This window comes from Haliotis rubra, unplaced genomic scaffold (assembly GCF_003918875.1).
Source record: "Haliotis rubra isolate DU_JTF1 unplaced genomic scaffold, ASM391887v1 Scf1091, whole genome shotgun sequence".
NCBI lineage: Eukaryota > Metazoa > Mollusca > Gastropoda > Lepetellida > Haliotidae > Haliotis > Haliotis rubra.
This window is the reverse complement of record NW_025764994.1, coordinates 46,965-70,000: the sequence shown is the minus strand read 5'-3', so window position 1 is coordinate 70,000 and position 23,036 is coordinate 46,965. Positions and strand designations below refer to the sequence as shown.

Sequence of the window (23,036 nt, the reverse complement as noted above, 5' to 3'; positions counted from 1 at the left end):
TATATATGTCCTCAGGGTTTGCTCATAAGAAATCGTCTCGTTGGACGTGACAGGTGTCTGGATATATGTTGCGAAACAAACCAGTTTGTCTTCCTTGCAGCATTGTGTGTTTTGAAGCACTACCAAGTTGTATCTAGGGTCCATCAAAACGCTTAGCGCAATCCATTACAATCCCGCCCCATAGTAATCCTTAGCAATCTAAAGAAAGCCCATCGTAAATTTATTCGAAGAAAACAGCATGCTGCTGATGGACATGGTGATAGTAATTGATCACAACATACAAGATAGAAGCATCCAATCTATTGTTTTAGTTTAGAGTCAAATGAATATTCCGTATAAATATTATCTTACCTGTCACTAAAAAGGCGAAGTTACTCAAAGTATGTGGACAGAAGGAAATATATGTTTTCGTTTTAGCTTGGGTCAGCGCGCCCGAATACACCCGTCGCTATGCGTATATGCACGTGGGTTTTAAAATCTCGTGCATTTCGTGGGGATAGCTGACGACAGCGTTAATCAGTTTAACATCGGCAGTTAGTCAGACATATTGCTGAGGGACAGGGTCGTCCATATCGAGCTCCAGCCAGGAGTTACAAATTACTTAGTAAATTGCTTCCATTATCGGGAAGCATAGAAGTTTAGTTAACATTCACACTTTCGGTGAATGTACAGTGCGAGGGATTTTCATTGGGTTTACTGTTTTGTTTCGATATGGTGTATTAAATGTTCAAACATAATTATTTTGACTTTTCGTTTATTTTATAAATGGGGAATACGAACTGCATCATTCCGAGTATGTATTGTGGATACTTTCAGGTTTCTGAAAAGACCAGCGGTAGTGTCAGAAATATATTATTTTCAATTCAGTTTCTTGGTTATTTAACGAATTATGTTTGCATCAGTTTGAGCGCGGGTAGGAACACTTCAGTGCAGGTGTGGTCTCATTATGGTGTCATCAAGTTCAACGTTATCATATTGATATGTCAGCATATTACCCCGAACTTTCACAATGTGGTTTTGAAGTTTTAAGAGAAAGAAAAATGACTAGATATCCCTAACGGGCTTCCGTAGAAGTGAATGCTTTAAGCACTAGCAACCTGCCCCGTCTTTGTGTTGTGGTTCGAGCCTAATGTATATGGTTTGTCATTACCCAGCCTACAAGGACCAGGGACCAGGAACCTGTAATGTGACATTCTCCCAGTGTACATCTGAATACTGCGGGTAAGTACTTTTCGTATCCATATATAGCGAATATCACAAGTAGCCTACTGATATCAATTATATCAACACGAGTTGATAGTCACAAATATCCGAGGCTTGCTGCTGAGGATATTTTACCTTTATCAACGAGTGTTGATATAATTGATATCAGTAGACACGAGGGTGAGATTCTATTTATCATCAAAAATCATTTTTCATTAGTTTTATTGAAAAATGTACATCTCTCAACACTGTACTATCATTAGACTTGCAGTGCAGTGATGTCATAGCATTGTGACGTCATCAAGTTGATGGCGTCATAGCATTGTCGTCAGCATTGTACAAAATCTACTGTCAAAACGATATCTCCTAGAGATATCATATGATCTTACACAAGCGATATCTCCCTGTGGAACAGTTTTGGATGATAAATAAATATTATTAACTTATGGAATGTAAGTATTTTGTTTCCATAGGAATATCATCGCACCCATGTCATCGGGATAAGTATCGTATTGTGGCTTCATCGAATCGTTACTCGTCGCATTGTGGCTGAATTATACCGATGTGACTTGCATCCTTAACACACTCACTAATGGTATCGTTACACCTGCATATAACACCTGTATATACGATTTAGAACATGCGTAGACTCGACAGCTGTTACACCTGTATATGTTACAGGAAATATGTATAAGCAGTAAATATGTATAATTGCTGAAAATTTCAGTAATTGTGTATAATGTCTGATTCGCTCAGGAATTATGTATATTTACTGAAATTTTAAGCAATTATACATAATTCCTAAATTTTAAGAAACAAAATCATTCATATTTACTGAAATCATTTGAATTTCTGAAATATTGATATTACTCTTAAAGACATTCTGGTATTCATAGATATGTCCATGAAAATATATTTTAAAGAAGTTAATAGTTTTCGATTTGGGTAGTTATCCTTGCTTTTCATTGGTTGTGCGGCTCAACGTTCTGTCAAAGGACATCTAGCGGTACAGACACTTGGTTGAATAATTAGATATGTTCAACACTACTTTGTTGTAGTTGCAGGAGTATGTTTATATAACTATGCTGAACAACATGCAGAGCGAGTCGGAAAGCTTGCACTAGACCAGGCTCTTCTGAGCGCATTTGTTTACAAACAAGAAAAAAGTGGATATGCAAATTAGTCTGTGGCAGTGATCTGCGAAGCCAATACTGCGCCAGAGTGTTTGTTTTGGTTTTCACCGGATTATGATAAAGTCCGATTCGGACAGTAGAGCTTTCTTATAAGTGTGAAAAAAGGTTTTCATCTGTCGCCTTATTTTTCAAGACCGTTCTAACCCGGATCTTCACGGGTGATGATAGATACTTTAAAAATGTCCGATCCAGTTCCACCTCCTTCAGTTTGCAACTGTATTGCAGGTTGTACAAAGGTGATACTCTCATTTCAGACTCCACTGTCCAAGCACCTGTCTTGGGGATTCAACACCGGTGTATGGAAGTACAACATATGCATCGGTTTGTGAATAAAACAGACAACTTCTACTTGTATGGCCTTGGCAGCCTGCTATTCATCATCCTCTTCGAGTCGTTTAAAAATATAGTTATGTCATTGAATGCAGGCATTGCAGCTGATTCTGATTTTAACACCTACTGCATCTAAGGAGTTGTAACGAATCTGTCAAGTTGCTAAAAAGAAATTACACCACAACGCCCTGTAATTTACTGTGACGTCATCAGTTATAATGACGCATTTAATGTCAAAACACACTCGCTTTTGTATTCTGTTTAATGAGTACGTTTATGTGATGCCGATTGGCTTTAAATGTTCATGGCGTTGCAAATGTCAAAAGAGATCTTTCCCAGCGTGTACGTATGTATCGAAACACGAGTACAAATTTGGCACTACATACCAGCCTGGGAACCGTCACAAGAAATGAGAGTCGTGTTGAGCGGTATTCTAGTTGTGTCACCTAGCGCTTCAGTGAGGTAGTGCTTTACACGCATTTACTGTTAATTATGGTATTATAACGTGGTGAAGAAGTGATTACTCTCGTGTTTTCCGGTGTCCTAAGTATAACAATACATGAAGATCAATAATATACAAAGCAAATATGAAATTCTTTCATTCTTGACGTAGGGTATTTACGAAACGAAACATATCCCGATATCCCGATCTACAGCAATAACAGCACAGCATGATTGCGTGTTTCAGTCCTCCTCGGTGTGCCGCGCCGCCATACACGATGGTCTGTTGCCTGAACATGCACCAGGAACAGTGGTGTGGGAGAATGTTGGTCAGTACAGTCAGTTCACTGCCACAGGTTCACACGGGGTGACGTCACTAGCGTGAGTATATTGAATCTACATGTGTCTTCTTTTGACGAAGCACTTCTTACTGTATACGTCCTTGTAGGAATATTTGGTGGCCCAGGGCACCAGTCCGGCATTAGCAGGTGCTAGGTCAACGTTACTACATTCCGTTTGTGAGGAGATTGGTAACCCCCTTCCAACCCACCGCACCCTGACAGACATTTCCCCCACATGATGAAGTGTGTATGTTCTTCCCACCCTGACAGACATGTCCCCCACATGACGAAGTGTGTATGTTCTCCATACCCTGACAGACATGTCCCTTACATGACGAAGTGTCTGTTCTCCACACCCTGACAGACATGTCGCCCCACATGACTAAGTGTGTATGTTCTCCATTCCCTGACAGATATGTCCCCCACATGTGTATGTTCTCCCCTACACTGACAGACACGTCACCCACATGACGAAGTGTGTATGTTCCCCCTACACTGACAGACATGTCACCCACATGACGAAGTGTGTATGTTCTCCCCACCCTGACGAACATGTCCCCAACATGACGAAGTATGAGTTTTCTCCCTACACTTACAGACATGTTCCCCACATGACGAAGTGTGTATATTCTCCCTACCCTGACAGACAATGTCCCTCGCATGACAAAGTGTGGATGTTCTGCCTACCCGGACAGACAATGTCCACCACATGACGAAGTGTGTATGTTCTCCACACCCTGACAGACAATGTCCCTTACATGACGAAGTGTGTATGTAACCCTATCCTGACAGACATGTCCCTTTCTTTTACGAAGTGTGTATGTTCTCCCTAAACTGACAGACATGTCCCCCACATGACGAAGTATGTGTTTTCTCCCACCCCGACAGACATGTCCCTCATATGGCGAAGTGTGTGGGTTCTTCCCACACTGACAATGTCCCTCACATGACGAAGTGTGTATGTTCTCCCCACCCCGACAGACATGTCGCCCACATGAAGAAGTGTGTATGTTCTCCCTACCCTGACAGACATGTCGCCCACATGAAGAAGTGTGTATGTTCTCCCCACCCTGACAGGCATGTCGCCCACATGAAGAAGTGTGTATTTTCTCCCTACCCTGACAGACATGTCCTCCACATGACGAAGTGTGTATGTTCTCCCCACCCTGACAGACATGTCCTCCACATGACAAAGTGTGTATGTTCCCCACCCTGACAGACATGTCCACCACATGACGAAGTGTGTATGTTCTCCCCACCCCGACAGACATGTCCCCCATATGACGAAGTGTGTATGTTCTCCCCCACATGACGAAGTGTGTATGTTCTCCCCCACATGACGAAGTGTGTATGTTCTCCCCACCCTACAAGACATGTCCCCCACATGACGAAGTGTGTATGTTCTCCCCACTCTGACAAGCATGTCCCCCACATGACGAAGTGTGTATGTTCTCCCCACTCTGACAAGCATGTCCCCCACATGACGAAGTGTGTATGTTCTCCCCACTCTGACAGACATGTCCACCACATGACGAAGTGTGTATGTTCTCCCCACCCTGACAGACATGTCCCCCATATGACGAAGTATGTATGTTCTTCCCACCCTGACATACATGTCCCCTACATGACAATGTGTATATTCCCCATACCCTGACAGATAATATCGCTCACATGACGAAGTTTGTATGTTCTCCATAGCCTGACAGACATGCCAATTATATGACGAAGTGTGTATGTTCTCCCTACCCTGACAGACATGTCCCCAACATGATGAAGTGTGTATGTTCTCCCTTCACTGACAGACATGTTCCCCACATGACGAAGTGTGTATGTTCTCCCTACCCTGACAGACATGTCCCTTACATGACGAAGTGTGTATAAGGCCGGGTGGGACAACTTAGGAATGGCCAGCGAGTCCTAACTTGACACACAGAAGGAAGAGAGCTACAAAGACATATTCGTTTTCAGAGAGATCGTCCTTGGGGTACATATTATGCATTTTCCGGCTGAAAAATGTCCTGTGACAGTTGTATCAATGTTTTTTGAATAAAAAGATTGAACAATAAATAAACTCTTTTATTTATTATACGGCCCCTACCTCACGGAGTTACCTCCCGTTGCGCATGCGCACCAACTGGGTAGGCTCCTAGACCCGTATCATCATTCCTTCTGCTGTCACTGCCATGAACAGACGTTAGAGAATTCATGAGCCGTACAGTGCTGAACTTTCTTCAGAAGAAAACGACTATGTCTGAGACACCACCTGTATGTATGGTCTTTATTTGCCTATGAAAAGGAACAGTAAAGCTTTACAGTTGGTTGTTTCATAATTGTGACTTTGTATTATATTATATTACGCGAACTTTCCCGTGGTTTACGCACGTGTTGCTCTGCCATGGCGGGAAGTTTAGCGTGCCATGTGGTCGTAATATTGCGTATTGAACCAACTATTACTTTCCGTGGTAGCCTTCACGTATTTTTCAATGTTTTCTACGTGTATATATGCTGCTGGTCCGCCGTTAGCTACATGCTTGCGTGTTTGCTTTCAGGCCTTTTCATCCTGTTCGGTCTGTGGACAGAGCATTCCACGGGCCGACAGGCATGACCAGTGCGTCGCCTGTCTAGAAAAGACTGGCCATGACGCGGACACATGTACCATATGTCTTGGGTTTTCCCCCCGGGCCCAAAAGCGGAGGGCGGCGGACACGCTATTTTACAAAGAGATGCGTGAGGCGGGTGGGGAACTGACGCAGGTCCCCCCGTCTAAGACTAAGAGACAGTCACGTAAGGGAAAAAAATCCCGAAGCCAAACCCCCTCTCCCGCTAGTACTGGTGGTTTTGATATGACACTAATGGACAAATTGTTTCAGCAGCATATGGACTCTGTGAAGTCCCTCGTTCGTGAGTCTGTTGGAGGTCTCCGCCAGGAGTTCCTCGCTCACTCCGGACGGGGGGCGGAGAGTCAGGGGGTGGGATCGCCGGGCTCGGCTCGATCCCTCAGCCTTGAGGTGTCTGTAGACCCGTTGCCTCTGGCTTCGGGTCCGGACGCCTCGGCTGCCCCGGAGGGGGAGGTGCTCCCAGTCCCCCTCTCAGAGTTGGCGCAGGGACCGTTGAGTATTCCTGGTGATCCGGTCCCTGCACACTCCCGCCCCATGAGAGCGGAGGCACCAGTTCTGCCTGGTCTGCCTCCAGCGCCTCGGGACCGGGTCCGCACGCCTTCCAGGCGCCCGACGTGGAGCGCTCTGTCTGCTCTTCCTCTGTGCTTCCTAGCGCTAGGTCAGCCCACCGGGTCGGGGTTAGGGTCCTCTTCGAGGAGACCCAGCCTCTGGCTCTCGGGCTCGGGCGCAGAGTCGATGGAGCTTGGGGAGGTAGAGGAGCATGACGGAGGTTTCCGTTTTGCTTCGGCTCTGCGGGAGGTCCGGCAAAGAATTGCCGAGGGCCTACCCCAAGCCGCGGTGCCTGTTGGCTGCTCGGACTCGGCTGAGTTCCGCTTGCCAGGCGAGGCGTTTGCCCCTCGGCAGCCCTCGCAGACGCAGCTCCGCATTCTGCCTTCGTTGGTTCAGGACGTGGTCGAGCCCCTCTTGTCTGGTACCCGTGTTCGGTTCGACTTGCCGGATTTAGTACGGAGGTACCAACTTGGGGAGGACTCCCTGTTCGTTGTTCCCATCGTTGACGAGTGCGTGTTCACTTCCGTCGCCCTGGGGGGAGGCTCGGCTTCCTCCGGAGCAGCTCCGGCTGCTCGGCAAGGGCGCCTCACTCCACCTTTGCCTCGCGGTGCCTGCGCGCACGCGTGCATCGACCTACGAGGAGGTCTACCGAACGCCATGCAGCAGGTCAGGTGGTGGTCCATGAGGCCTACCTCTCCTCGATTCAGAGGTCGGCCCTGGAGGCGGAGGGGCATGCTGGCGACGTTTCGCCACATGTCGTGCTGCTCCGCCAGCTCGGAAGTTCAGGGCACACCTCGCCGCGACTCTTTGCGGTCTGCTGCGTCGACGGTGATGTGCGCAGTCATGGGGATGCGCAGGCTGTGGCTGTCGACGTCTCGGTACTCGGCAGCGACGCAGCAGACCTTGCTGGCCCTCCCTTTCCGTCTGGGAGCGACCCTCTTCCAGGGCCCAGCAGGTCATACGGGAGGCTGCTGCTGCAGCTACCTCCCTTCAAGGACTCTAAGGCCTTGTTGGAGCACCCGCTGGTGTCTCGCCCCGCGCTCCCCCGTGCTCCACCTTCCTCCGCCGGGTGCAGCCTACACCCGAAGTCTGCCGGGCTGGCTTCGCCGCTTGGTAGGGGTAGGCGGAGGAGCAGGTCCGCCAAGGGTAGGGGCAGGAGCAGTCCTCGACTAGCTCCCAGCCTTTTCAGCGGCTGCGGGAGGTCTGCCCGACCTCCCGTTAACCCATCAGGCTGCCGCCAAGCCGCGGTGTCACACCCAGTCAGCTCCGGCTGCTCGGGACAACGCGACGCCTCCTACCCCATATCCCAGTGGGAGGCCGCTTCTCTCTATTCCTGCCGGAATGGGAGAAGGCTACCAACAATGTTTGGGTGCTGGCCACGGTCAGCATCGGCCATTTACCACTGTGGAAGCGAGGGTCCGCCTCGACTTCACCGCCATACGCCGCGACCGGTGCTGCCATGTCAGGCAAGGGCGGACATATTGCGATCGAAGTTCAGGCTCTGCTGGACAAGTCCGTCGCAATCGAGCGCATTCCACCGGGAGAGGAACAGGCGGATTTTACTCCACGTACTTCCTCGTCCCGAAGAAAGACGGCGGGTTCCATCCGATTCTCAACCTCAAGGGGTTGAATCGCATGCTCAAAGTACCATCCTTCAAGATGGAGACACTGCGCCGGTGATCTCATCTGTTCAGCCCGGCGATTGGCTCACGTCAATCGACCTAAAGGGATGCGTATCTGCATACCCCATACATCCCTCGTTCAAGCAGTACCTTCGGTTCTCTTATGACGGGATGTGTTACCAATTCAGGGTGCTCCCTTCGGCATATCGACTGCCCCAAGGGTGTTCACCAAGCTCATGTTAGTCCTGGCTACCCTCGCTTCCGCTCGCAAGGAAGGCGCTTGTTACCCTTACCTCTCGACGACTGGTTGCTCGAGCACTAACACAGCCAGCGAGTCGAGATGCTACTCACACAGTGATAGACATTCTAACTCGACTGGGTGGATAATCAACCTCAAGAAATCCGACCTGGTACCCACCCAGGACATGGTTTTTCTTGGAGCTGATTCCAAACAAACAAGGATCTCGTTTCCTTGTCGCCTCGACCGATCACCAGAGTTCGGGAGATGGTATCTTCGCTCTCTCCCAGCCCCAGGCACCAGCACGGACTTGGCTCAGTCTACTGGGCCATATGGCGGCGAATTTTATCTCTGTAGTGTGGCGGGCGCGGTTGAGGATGCGTCTTATACAGCAAGCTTTGGCTCAGCTGTGGACTCGCACAGAGGATCTGGAGCGCAGTCTCAGTCCCAGAGTGGTTGACACCTCACCTTCAGTGGTGGACAAATGTCGGGAATCTCACCAGGGGGATCCCCTTGGATATCCCGACGCCAGCTCTCACAGTTCAGACCGATGCGTCCCTCACGGGCTGGGGGGGTGTTCTGGGCAGTCTGTCGGCGTCCGGACTCTGGTCCGAAGCCGAAGCCCACCTTCACATCAACGTGTTGGAACTGAGAGCTGTGCGGTTGGTATTCGAGTGCTTCAGAGAGCATGTCCGCGGCCAGGTAGTCCGCCTTCAGTTGGACAACCAGACGGGCCATGTCGCGTACATCCTGAAGCAGGGAGGCACGGTGTCCCCAGCGCCTCTCCGGGAGGCGTGGACTTTCTCCTCTGGTGCGATCAGTGCGACTGTCAGGTACTCCTGTTTATCTCCCGGGGCTGGAGAACGCGGCGCAGCAGATGCGCCTCTCGCCGGATCCTGGCCCCGCGCACGCAGTGGATGCTCGACAGGCAGATTTTCAGAGTAATCTCCCAGTTGTAACGGTCGCTCCAGGTGGATCTGTTTAGCGCCCGGCGGGACGATCAGACACCCGTGTTCTGCTCTCGGATACCGACCCAGGGCGTTGGCTGCCGACGCTTTCCTGCTGGATTGACGGGCAAAGTGCTCTGGGCGTTCCCGCTGTTACCACTCATTCCCCGTGTCCTTTCACAGCTGTCCACCCAGCCAGCTCGGCTGCTTGTGCTACTGGCACCGCTTTGGCCGTCAGAGCTGGTTTCCGGTAATTCTCAGGTTTCTGGCTCAGCCTCCTGTTCTATTACCTTTCGGTACGGACATTCTCACTCAGAACGGAGCTCCCACCCAAATCCACGGATTCAGTGGGTGGCGGCCTCTGTCAGGTCTAACCTCGAGGCACGCGGAATTCCTGCAGCAGTTGCAGACACAATTCTGGCTTCGAGGCGGATTCGACAAACGTTCAGTACGAGGATAGGTGGTCCTGCTATGCTTCTGGTGTTCAGATAGGGCATTGCAGATCCCTTTCTGCGGATTTAGTCAGAGTATTGGGAGTTTTGCAAGCTCGTTTGGAAGAAGGCCTGGCGGCTTCGACCATTCGTGGCTACTCCACCGCTATTTCCACTTTTCACACCCCTGTCGATGGTGCTCTTCTGGGGCAGCACCCTCTCGTACAGCGCTTTCTTGCTGGCGCGGAACGGATTCGACCTGCGCTCAGGCGAACCAGTCCACCTTGGGATTTGTCAATTGTGCTAGATTGGCTGTCCGGTCCAACTTTCTCACACCTATCGGCTATTTCCATTCAGTTAACTTGGAAAGCTGTTTTTCTGGTGGCGGTAACATCTGGACGTAGGGTCGGCGATTTACATGCTATGTCGTCCGACCCGGCGCTGACTGTGTTTCACACGGATCGTGTCAGTATTCGCCTCCCAGATACTTACCGACCGAAGGTCGATCACGCTTTCCATGTGACAGCTCCTATCGAACTTCCTACTCTTACCCAGCCTTCCACATCGGGGACCACTCCTACGAGCACTCACCCGTTGGATGTCCGTAAGACGCTCAAAGTCTATATCAAACGAACGCAGGGAATCCGTACGGGTACCCAGCTGTTCTGTTGTTACGGTGGCGGGAAGGCTGGTGTGCCAGCGAGCAAGCAGACTTTGTCTCGCTGGCTAGTTTCGTGTATTTGTGCCGCTTATCAGGCTAAGGGCAAGCCTCCCCCTGAGGGGTTGAAGGCTCACTCGGTCAGGGCAGTAGCCGCTTCAAAAGCTTTTGCATCGGCACTCCCCATTGAAGAGATCTGCTCTGCCGCTATTTGGAGCCGGCCAAGCACGTTTATACGGCACTATCAGCTCGATACACATTCCCGTAATCGTGCGAGCTTTGGCCGTTCGGTTCTCTCCAGTGGACAGTGTCCTGCCACCCTGACCCAGTGAGTCTTGGTTTATTGGTTTGTTTTTGACGCTGCTGTACAATAATTGCGTATTATTGACATATCTGCTACTGTGAGCTAACTACATGTACCCCCTTTCGATTCTCTCAGGATTTATTTGTCGAATGTGAGCGGTATTTACATTCCCCCCTACGGTGCTCACTAATAGACACATGGTGGGTGGGGCTTTGTTGACATTCGCACCACGTGCGTTGTCTCACTATGCTAAATGGAGGTCGTCTTTGAGTACACTTCCTCCCTGTCAGTTCCCCTCCCATAATGCCTCTCGCGGAAGCGCAACTGGGACAAGTGACAGGTGAGTGTTATGGCGTCTGTTCAATTTTTTTCCATGATACGATCGCTATATTTGTGTGTGCTTGGACAGAATTCCCTCCTCCCTGGCCTCCGGTCTTTGGGAGTCTGTGTTTATGCATAATATGTACCCCAAGGACGATCTCTATGAAGAAGAATTAACCAAACCTGAAGAGGTTTTCAATTCTTTGAAGAGAGTCGTCCTTGGGGTAGGGCCTCCCGCCTCCCCGCAATTCTGTTCACTGATTTATTCAGCAGAAGGAATGATGATACGGGTCTAGGAGCCTACCCAGTTGGTGCGCATGCTCAACGGGAGGTAACTCCGTGAGGTAGGGGCCGTATAATAAATAAAAGTTTATTTATTGTTCAATCTTTTTATTAAAAAAACATTGATACAACTGTCACAGGACATTTTTCAGCCGGAAAATGCATAATATGTACCCCAAGGACGACTCTCTTCAAAGAATTGAAAACCTCTTCAGGTTTGGTTAAATTTATATCATTGGAAAGATCTCGAGGAGATGAACCCAAAAAGTGTTCATAAGCTAACAAATGGGCTCTGAAAATGCATTTCTGCAGAAATTACTGGCAGATTTTTTTTTTACCGCAGAAATTTCTGGCAGAATTATTTTTTACCGCAGAAATTCCTGTCAGAAATTTTCATTTCACTACCAGAATTGTCTTAATTGAAAATAATTAGACACCATCTTTGGATAATTCAATATGGACTTTCTTCAAATGATGTTTTCTCCTGTAAACAACTTCAAGTGGGAGGGGAAATGGTTCCCAGAAGTAGATCGCCGCGCAAATCTTACAAGGCATATTTTAACATCTTATCAAGACGAAATGAAAATAAAAATAATTTGATTTCTTTATACATCGTTTATTCACACTCTGTATTACATGAGTTTCATTGCGCTAAGTTGCAGTCATTTCATCTCTGACATGAGTCCCGTTGTCCCTTTGGTATGGTTTATGTATCTCTATTGTTTGTATAGTCCTCGAACTGTAAATGGAACACTGAATTGTATATGGCAGATGTGTACTCTTGAAACCACAATGAAGCTGTTTTTCAAACAGTCTTGCAATAATCGAATCAGGATTAGGTGTCTTCCCCTTAAGACGACATTTGGTATTACAGTGAAAATCCTTTGATGTTTCGCGAGGTAGACTCATGTTGTTTTAATGGATTAGTGAGTGGGTTATACTATAAACTGAACTGCATAACGAAATCGGTGTTCATTTTCATGATATCAACTCACATTGTAATATGGAACATGATATCAACTCACACTGGTTGTTGATTTCCATTGATATCAACTCACTGCTTATTGACTGGCATTGATTGATTTCAGCTCACTGCTTATTGACTGACATTGATTGATTTCAACTCACGACTAACTGATTGCCTTTGACACTGATTTTAAATCACTAATTATTTGTTTGCTTATTGATTGACATTGATTTATTTCACCTCACTACTACTGATTGCCTTTGACACTGATTTTAATTCACTATATTATTTGTTGATATTTACTCACTAGTTATTATGGGTATATATCCTGCTTATCCGCAATCCAATGCAATCCATCCAAATCCATCCAAACACCCTAACCCACCCCGCCCCAAACCAACCAAACCCAAACCCAAACCCAACACCAAATACCCACCTCCAAACCCCCAACCCACTAAAAACCATTACTCCTCTTCCCAATCCCACCCCACCCAACCCACCCAAACAACCCCGTTCCAAAACTGCTCCCCACCCACCAAGCCCTCCCCCCAACCGTTCTCTCTCTTCCCCCTCCTCTCTCTCTCTCTCTCTCTCTCTCTCTCTCTCTCTCTCTCTCTCTTTTCACCTCTCCAAAACCCCGGTCACTCCAACCCAAAACCACTACATCTGCCCCCAAACAAATCTCACACTCACCCCACAAAAAATAAACCACAATTTAAACCTCATCATAGAATTTATCACCGCAGCAATACTTATGCAAAATCCAACAGCCAAAAAATTACACAACATTGCACGCAGAAACAAAATATACCACAGGAGTCTAGCCAGTCTCATCATAGCAGTAAAATCCCTATCATAAACAACCCACCACTAAGCTACCCTAGCACCTAAACCCTCCATTCAAAATTTTTGCCCCATCCATGGCTTATTATAATATTCTATTCCAAATTACCGCAGTCATGGCTCTGATACAATGGAACTGTAACGGCCTCCGAGCAAACGGACATGAGCTTAAGGCACTCATCGTCCAAAACAAAATCTCGCCCCAAATAATTTTCTTACAAGAGACAAAACTTTCACCAAAATTCGCCTTCAAAATCCCAGGCTACAATTATATCAGGAAAGATAGACCTCGACCAATAAATCTCCCAGGTCCCCCAGCTGGGGGACTGGGAATATTCATTTCAAACAAACTCAACTATTCAGAAATTGACATTCCAACCACTAACCTAGAAGTCCTGGCTATAAAAACAACAATAAATAATAAATTATTAACATTCATAAACATATACAGAAGACCCTCTATTAAACTTATACCCCAAGATTTAGACTCTATAGCAAAATTCTTAACGCCCAACACATTTATCCTCGGACCTAAACTCTCACCATCCATTATGGGGCACAAAACCCTATACTGACAATAACGGCCTTCTATCTAACTGGCTAGACGACCACAACCTCATTACACTTAACGATAACCAACCCACCAGATACCCTCTCTCCCACGTACAATCACCAACTGCAATAGACCTAACAATCACCACCCCTACATATACAAAATCTTGCCTATGGGAGGTTGACCACTGCCCCATAAAAACTACCATATCTACACTACTTCCACCAGAATCACAAACAAACCCTCACACTACCCCCATCCCTAGTGCAGAAATCAAATACAATATACACAAAGCAGACTGGAATAAATTCACCAAATTATGCAATCAAGTTGACCCATCCAACATTATAAATACTGACACAGAAACCTTTAACTCCCAGCTCACAAACACCATTATCGATATAACAAATACATGCATACCCACATTTCGGACCACTCAAGCACAGAAAACAGTCCCATGGTGGAGGCAAGACATTAAATACGCCAGAAAGGCACGGAAAAAGGCCCTCAATAAATCAAAGAGGGACCGTTCTAAATCGCATTTGGCTAAAAAACTCAGAAATAACACTAAACAACTAATCAAGGCAGCAAAAAAGGAACATTGGAGAAAATTTTGCTCGACCCTGAGGCTAAATCAACACAACTCTAGAAAAATGTGGAAAAAATTTAAAGCTATTCAGGGAAATTCCAAATCTATAATTCAACCTAACCTTCCGAACCTTCCCACAAATAAACACAAAGCTAATGCTGTTGCTGCCCATTTTTCGAACACTAGTAGCTCCACCAACTACACAGCAAACTTCCAAAACACCATTAAAAACCACCCACCCTACTCACCTGAACCACCCCACTCACACCTACCTATAAAAAAATCATAAACATACACGAACTTAAGGAAGCCCTACATCATAAAAAAACAGCCTCAGCCCCTGGTCCAGATAACATTACATACACCATACTCAACAAACTAACACCAAACATGCTTAACTTAACACTCACACTATTTAACCATATCTGGACCACAGGAAACATACCATCTTCATGGAAAACAGCTAAGGTGGTGCTAATCCTAAAGCCAGGGAAACCCATCAACTCCCCAGATTAATTCCGACCCATTTCCCTTACCTCACATTTATGTAAAACACTAGAGTCTATGGTAAATAATAGACTAAAACACCAAATCCAATCCCACAACTTAATTAAGCAGGACCAGAGTGGCTTCACTCCAAATAGGCAAACTTTAGATCACATTTTACATTTGGAACATGATATAAAAGTAGCCCAAGCACAAAAACAATACACGCTGGCCATTTTTATTGACTTTAGCAAAGCTTTCGACATGATCTGGCACAACGGCCTAATCCAAAAATTACAAGAAAATGCCATACACGGGCGGATTCTAAATTTCATTCAAGCATTCCTTAATAACAGACAAATAATAGTCAAATCTCACAACACTGTCTCGGACCCCTTTCCACTAGAAAATGGAACCCCCCAGGGGAGCATAATCTCCCCAACACTATTCAACTTTATGATTAATGACATATTTCCGGACAAGTGGCCAGAAATTTCTACTGCCAAATTTGCTGATGACATTTCATTTTGGACATCATCCACCTCAGGAAAACAAGCCACAATCAAAACTCAAAGAATGCTAAACCACATCCAAAACTGGGCCCATAAATGGGGGTTCCATATTAACGTTAACAAAACCGTGGGCATCCTATTCAAAAAGCAAAGAATGCAAAATTATACACCCAAACTCCATCTTAATAACCAAGAAATCAAGTTCGAAAAAGAGGCAAAATTCTTAGGTCTTACCTTTGACCAACACATGACATGGACACCCCACATTAATAATCTGGTCAACTCGTACCAAAAAGATCTAAATCTCATGCGAGCCATCAGTGGTACAAACTGGGGAGCCGACAAACACTTATTAATATATACAAAACTCTTATTCAGTCTAGAATGGACTACGCTGCTCCGGTCCTCCACTCCATCTCCCAAACCAACCTCCAAAAACTCAATTCTATACAGTACAAAGCCCTTAAACAAGCCCTAGGCACTAGGACTGGCACCTCCCATAACACTCTTCTCCTACTTACAGGCATCCCTTCAATCAAAACAAGAATAAATCAAACCGCACTCAATTACTGGGCTGGGGCCCAACACAACCCAATTTACAAACTCATCACAACTAAATACACAAACACTAAAAAATCCACTATCAAAAAATTTAAAAACAACCCAAACAGAGCCCCTCTACTCACTCACCTCAACACTCACAACACTTAAACACCATCCAACACACACCTCCCATAACAAGCTACATTCATGACAAACCCCCACCCCCTACAGATATCACCCTGGTAGAAACACTCCAAAATCTCCCTAGATCCACTGACACCCAAACCAAAACAAATCTCATCCAAACCCACATCAACCTAAATTACCCCAACCACACCCAAATATATACAGACGCATCAATCGGCACAAACAAACGCATAGGCATAGGCATCCATGTAAACCAAACACCCCCCCTAACAACAAACCTCCACTATACAAACCACACAAACATCAACACAGCAGAACTTACAGCAATCTTAACAGCACTACACCTCATCCCCACTATGCCCCACACCAACATCCTAATACTTACAGATTCCCTCAGCGCCGTCAAACAACTTCAACACAAGCACTCGAAAGCACGAAACGACTTAATACACAACATAATTATACAGACCTACTCACTCCAACAATTAAATAAAAACATAACATTAATGTGGATTCCAGCTCATACACACAACCAAGGAAATAACACAGCAGACACAGCAGCCAAACTAGCCACCACACACAACTCTCCACTCTTACAATTCAACACATCCAAAACTGAAATAAAACAACTCATTAAGCACCACATAATTAACCAAAATTACCAACACAACCTCAACACAAACAAATCCACCTGGGTCAAAGCAATCATAACTAAACCTATCACCAAAACACTTACATACTCAAGCAACAAACACATGGACACACTCATCACAAGATTAATCACTGGCATCACAAACCTAAATCATCCATTATTCAAACAAAACAGACACCCAGATGGATTATGTACACATTGCAACCAACCAGAAACAATTGAACACATATTTACACACTGCCACCTCCAACAAACAAACATCACACAACTACACAGCAGCATACCAACTAAATATCACAACAACATACAGCTACTTTTTAATCCTTTTAACCCGTCAAATATATTTCAAGCCATAGCCACCTTTATTCAAAACTCAAACTTAATAAATAAAATTTAGAACCTCCCAAACAATCCCCACCATACTACCTCTCAATAGCCTATATATTTAGACCAGGCACCCAAATCTCACTTCTCTGTACTCATACTCTATCACCAACATAAGCCTGCTCATTTAGACCTGGGAAACAAATTCATTTATTTATAGTTGTCTTATTTCTGCTAAAAGGTCCGCGCCTCTCCCAGCCAATCAGCAACCACTAATACGTAAACAAACCTAGCTCCAGCCCTCGTGTACAAAAGTCACAACCTTCAACCCAAGCCAGCTCGCCAACAGTCCCATTACCACTCACACGGCCTTTGCCTTATCTCCTCACCCCCCACACCCACCCCCACCCGTTACAACCTTTTTTCTTTCTTTACTAGGTCCCCTATTATTATTAAAATAAGTACAGCTTAACTGTACCACCATAATATATCCCCAACATGCTATACACTTATTTTATACTTACCACCCCACCCCAACCCCAACCCTCTCCCCTCACCCATTTTAACTATCCTGTATCACTCCAACTCCTCTTATTATTAACAACTGCTTTATTTTCTCCCTCTCTTTATAATTTCGGCTTTTTATTTTATTTATATTATATTTTTAACTACTTTTATCCTAAAACTACCTAAGCTTAATCTCCCATAATTTACATTTTTTTGGGTATGGTGGTTTACCCCTATTATTACATTATTAATTATTTATATATCAACCCCACCTACCCCGTCGGCGACATTGGCCATGCTAAAAGCCGACGTAAAACTATAAATTTCGTTCGTTCGTTCGTCCAATGCATCACTTTCGAAATGGCAAATCAGCAGTTAGAGTGCAAGTTCATTCCAACTTCACGTGGAGGAAGGTGTCTCTGTATAGATAGGATACATGTTTAGAGTGAGCCGCAAACACAATGCTGCATCGCGGATATCATGGATGTGCCTAGATAAGAACTGCACTTAAACTATTTCTACAGTTGAATGATGACATTCAAATGTATATAAATTATTTGTTATCGATAACTTGTCACGGATAAAAATGTCATATGTATTTTAAGGGGTGTAAATAATGGTTCGTGGGAGTATTTCATTTATTTACCGGTTAACAATTTAGTATCATCCATCTGCTTAAAATCACACAGAACCTCCGTTCTGTATCAGATAATTTGAGACACCTGCGTGTGGGCCACTTCTTGTTTATTCTAGGTAATTAGCAATCAGTGTGATCAACTGATCTGGATCTGATCTTGTTGGGTTTGGGGTATTTGCATCAGAATGACAATAACTGATTCATGATCAGGAATGTAAAACTATATACACTTCTGTTATTACCTCAAAGACCGGTTTGAGGAATTTAAGCAATTCATATCATCATGACATTAGATGTTTTGGTTCAGTTCTGTGTTGGACCTATTCGATACACTATGTTTCAGGTGTACGAGGTCAGATAAAGTAGGTTGTATATATATATATATACAAATTATACAACGTCATGAACAGCAATTATGATTGTATGTTTCATTGGCATTCTAGCATGCGGCTTCTTAATAGCAACTTCTTGTTCTTTGCATAAAGCAACGAGTGACGAGCGCTGTGAATGTAGTGACTGACGAAGGGTACTACATACCATAGCCTACGAAGAGCTGACCAAGCTATAGACTTCAATCAGCACCCGTTTTTTATGACTGTTTTTACAACTTAATCCGTCCTGCTTATCGGCTTCATGGCTGTGCTATTTATTGTTCTTACTTCCCACCTGGCCTCGTCCAATTATCTACCCCTTGTTATTCAAGTACACGATGTTTGTCACAGCATTCGATCATTCTAATCACTTGGTTTTTGTCACCGTTAGCTTGAACATGGTGTGAGAACCTACACAGAAACGTTGCTCTATGCAATTAACAAGAAGTTGCTATCAAAAAGACCGTATGCTTTTATTAGCAATTTTGCTGTCGCATTCCTGGGAAATTAGAGACAATTGTGAATGTCGAGTCACCACTGATTTTTTTAAATGTTAGTCACCCAGGATTCCTACAAAATATCGTGTTAAATTGTTTGAAAATATACCAGTCCTAATGATTCATTCATCCACATCTCTTGTTTACCTAACACTGCCGTTGCAATAAACAACCTATACATTGGATCAGTAAAAGAGCAAAACTTGCTTATGAAAATATCTCTTCAGGTAATGTGTTGAAACGGCTGGTTTGTGCACATAGATAGTGCTAAACATAATGTACCATTGCACAAATGAAATGCATAAAGTCAGTATTTTGAAGTCAGTGGTCCAACAAACTATAATGTCTACGTTCTATCGAAAAGGTATCAAACTTTTCTTAGATAAAATGGTGAATGAAACTTGATGAATACGTTTGGAAAGAGCTACGATATATACCTGCAAAACGCAGAGGTTGTTCGAGATTTATACAGTATTGTGATTTAAACAGTATTTTTTTAAAATTTCCATTAATGTTTACATTTTTTCATAATACACGACATAACAAAATGGAAATAGGATTACCAAACATGCCATATGGCCTATGTCAATGCTTCTCCGCATATAGTTCGTTATTATCTTGACTTAATTCTATGGAGCAGACATTGGGACATTAATGAATGAATCAAAACAAAAGAAAATAAAGAACAAGACACCAAGTGCATTTTATGTTTATAGGTTGTTACTTGAATTCCGTAAAGCGGTTAGTTTCAGTTATATAATTCTGAACGGATTTTATAAGGTTTTCATTGTCTAAAGGAGATAAATCGTCATTGCCGTGAAGTATAGTATATATGCTGAGGTGGTTAAGGACAAAGTATCTCCTCGATGAATTTTCACATTGTTTTGTCACTGAACAACACGCTCCATGCTGTTGCTACCGAGATCATAATATATAGATCTTATCTATTTTATGATTTGTGTTGTAATACGAGTGTGAAAGGGAACGATTATTCATACAATAATATCATGAGAAAATATACCAATCACGAATTAAACGCATATGATTTGCACACCACTATATGATTTTAGATACTCACGTTAGTGACTTGCATTCATATCGTTCTTTCAACACATTTTCGCTTCATGGATGACAACGTCTATATTATATAGGATGCGGCGTTTCAGTATAGATTATTATACCGTTGTCAAGCGAGACTGAGGTGCTGTAGCAGACTTATATATACATCAACATGGATTAAGCAGTTCAAATCCGCGGACACAAGCCCTCCATCAACAGAGATGAAGGATATCTCATCCCATCTGCATACAATGAACTGATAGCAACAACTTAGCAGAGCATTCCAGCCATGTATATTTTTACCTTTTGGACATTTGACTTCCCCCTGTTGTCACTGCTTTATTACCCTATCCTATAGTTGTTGCTGTTAATCCCTTTGATGCACGCCTACATGTTGTTTTACTTATTCCCTGTAACGTCTGATCTGTGCAAAGAGTGGGCACCTGCTCCTTTCGATAATTATGATTACCCCCTCTCTAATAGAGTTTTGTCATTTGCAATGAATTATAGTAACCCTTATCGTAGATTACCCAGCAACATATGTTTGCTTGGACACTGAGCCGTTGCCTACCTTTTCCTGTACCACATAAAATCTGCATGGTATGCCGGTTGATATTGTTATTTGAAATCGGCAGACAATGCACACCTGTTGTTGCTGCAGGACAATGAATATTTCCGATATGACATTGTAAGTACTTGGAGGTGCAGACATATGACTTAAATATGTTTGCGCATGCTGCTTAATATCATATTTGTGTAATACCACAATATACATGGATAAACTATCAAACTATGCATCGTTTAGAAAAAAAGTATTTTAATACATGAAAGAGAATATTTATAAAGTTATAACTTGTGAACTTTAATTGTGCGGACCCAATGTATGTTTCATTACAAAGTTCTGTTTATGTCTTCCTACAATCAACAAAATATCATCATCTGGTGTTTAACTGAACCGATAAAACCTACTGGATAGACGTGTATTGTCCATGCGGCACCACCCGACATTGTTTTGGTGTTTTCCCCTGAGTGGCCGCTCTCTGGATTACGCAATTGTTAATTGCTGTGGCCACCAGGGACAACCGAACCGGGACGGTGGCCGCTTGTAGGGACAGCCCCATAAACAACAAATTATCAGGTGTGAAAACAATTAGATTTTCTCGGGTATTGTCACTTTGAACAGTGATACATTGTCGCTTAGGTATTGTTTATCATCTCAGTTCGGTACGCTGGTCATGTTGGGCGTGTTGATGGAGGCATTTCTAGGAATATGTAAATGATCAAATATTGTTATTATGTATCTAGTATGTGTCCAAACATATTGAATGCATTTATATTTATAGGAAAAGGCTGAGGGTTTTTCATGTTGTTCAGAATATATGCTAATAATAAGCGTTCAATGATTTGAATACATGAATTCATTCACCTAAACTATATACAATGTATATATAGAGATGATATATATGCCAGGGTAAAGATTGCAAGCGGAGTCTGTACTGGTAGAAACTTATAACATGTATATAGAATAACCTATGCAATTGCAATCTCTACCAGTGGAAGCTCCATTCTGATCCTACATATGATTTTTTCATATGTGAAACCATAGTTTGTATCAACAAAATGGTTATGATTAGGACATTATCAATTAATGCAATTTGTATTAAAGTGAGATACATTGATATGGAATTATTTGAATTTCTTTACATTTTTCACATATCAAAATAACATGCATAACAAATGAATATTATTGTTCAGCAAATAAAGTGTTGTTTGCCTACAGAACAATCAGGGTTTCTACCAGTTGAATTGAAAATTGTACTGGTAGAATCGGATCTGACAGGTAGGATCCGATTTCAATCTCTACTAGTAGGATACTGGTAAAGACTGCGAAGTCTCTACTGGTAGAATCTCCGATCAGATCGCAATCTCAACCCTGACAAATATTTATATATATATATATATAGGACACATATTTCTCCGAGAGGATCTATCTCTGAAACATTTGGCAACAGGGCTCATGTCTAACATGAAATGACTGTAACTTCGTCCAGTGAAACTCATGTTATACAGAACGTGAATAAAAGATGTATAAAAAAATCACCCATATTATTTTTATTTTCATTACGTCTTGATAAGATGTTAAAATATGCCTTGTAAGATTTGTGAGGCGATCTACTTCTGGGAACCATTATCCCCTCCAACTTGAAGTTGTTTACAGGAGATATTTAAATAAAGTCCATATTGAATTATGACTAAAGTGCGTATGTTCGCCCCACCCTGACAGACATGTCCCTTACATGACGAAGTGTGTATGTTCTCCCCACCCTGACAGACATGTCCCCCACATGACGAAGTGTGAATGTTCTCCCTACCCTGACCGACATGTCCCCCACATGACGAAGTGTGTGTGTTCTCCCCACCCCGACAGACATGTCCCTTACATGACGAAGTGTGTATGTTCTCCCCACCCGGACAGACATGTCCCCCATATGACAAGTGTGTTTGTATTTCCAGACTGGGAAACCCTGCCCTGGGAGCGAAACCTCTGGTCCTGGACAAGAAGAATCTGTGATGTAGATGAAATATGTCATTTTCAATAAACCATCACACCATAATTATGTGTCTGTATTTTCCTGTGCATAAGATTTAAACCAGCTTTTCTTTGAAATCCTGTTTCGTCTTACTGTAGCCTAGATGCATCTTATTGTAACCGAGACTCCTAAAATCAAGCTCACGCTTGTTGTTAAAACTTGTCACACATACATTGAACAGTGTGCTAATCCACACTGTGCATTCTGTAACCCATAAGTGATGTGTGACTATCTTGATAGAGGCGACAAACCCTTTTCACATTCATGGAAACCTCTCCCA

The 23,036-nt window shown here is 44.0% G+C and overlaps 1 protein-coding gene across 3 annotated transcripts in view; it reads left to right on the top strand.

The window, feature by feature from the left end:
* LOC124283295 (collagen alpha-1(XXVII) chain-like) overlaps positions 1-22,780 on the top strand; it is a 41,757-nt gene extending 18,977 nt beyond the window's left edge. Inside the window, exons 12-15 of one of the 3 annotated variants that reach the window (XM_046719330.1) lie at positions 1,155-1,221; positions 2,651-2,717; positions 3,415-3,548; positions 22,680-22,780. In XM_046719330.1, the coding sequence (XP_046575286.1) occupies positions 1,155-1,190 (36 nt within the window). In that variant the 3' untranslated portion in view covers positions 1,191-1,221; positions 2,651-2,717; positions 3,415-3,548; positions 22,680-22,780. The other 2 variants (XM_046719337.1, XM_046719343.1) reach the window with 2 other exon arrangements.
* The last annotated feature ends 256 nt before the right edge of the window (positions 22,781-23,036 follow it).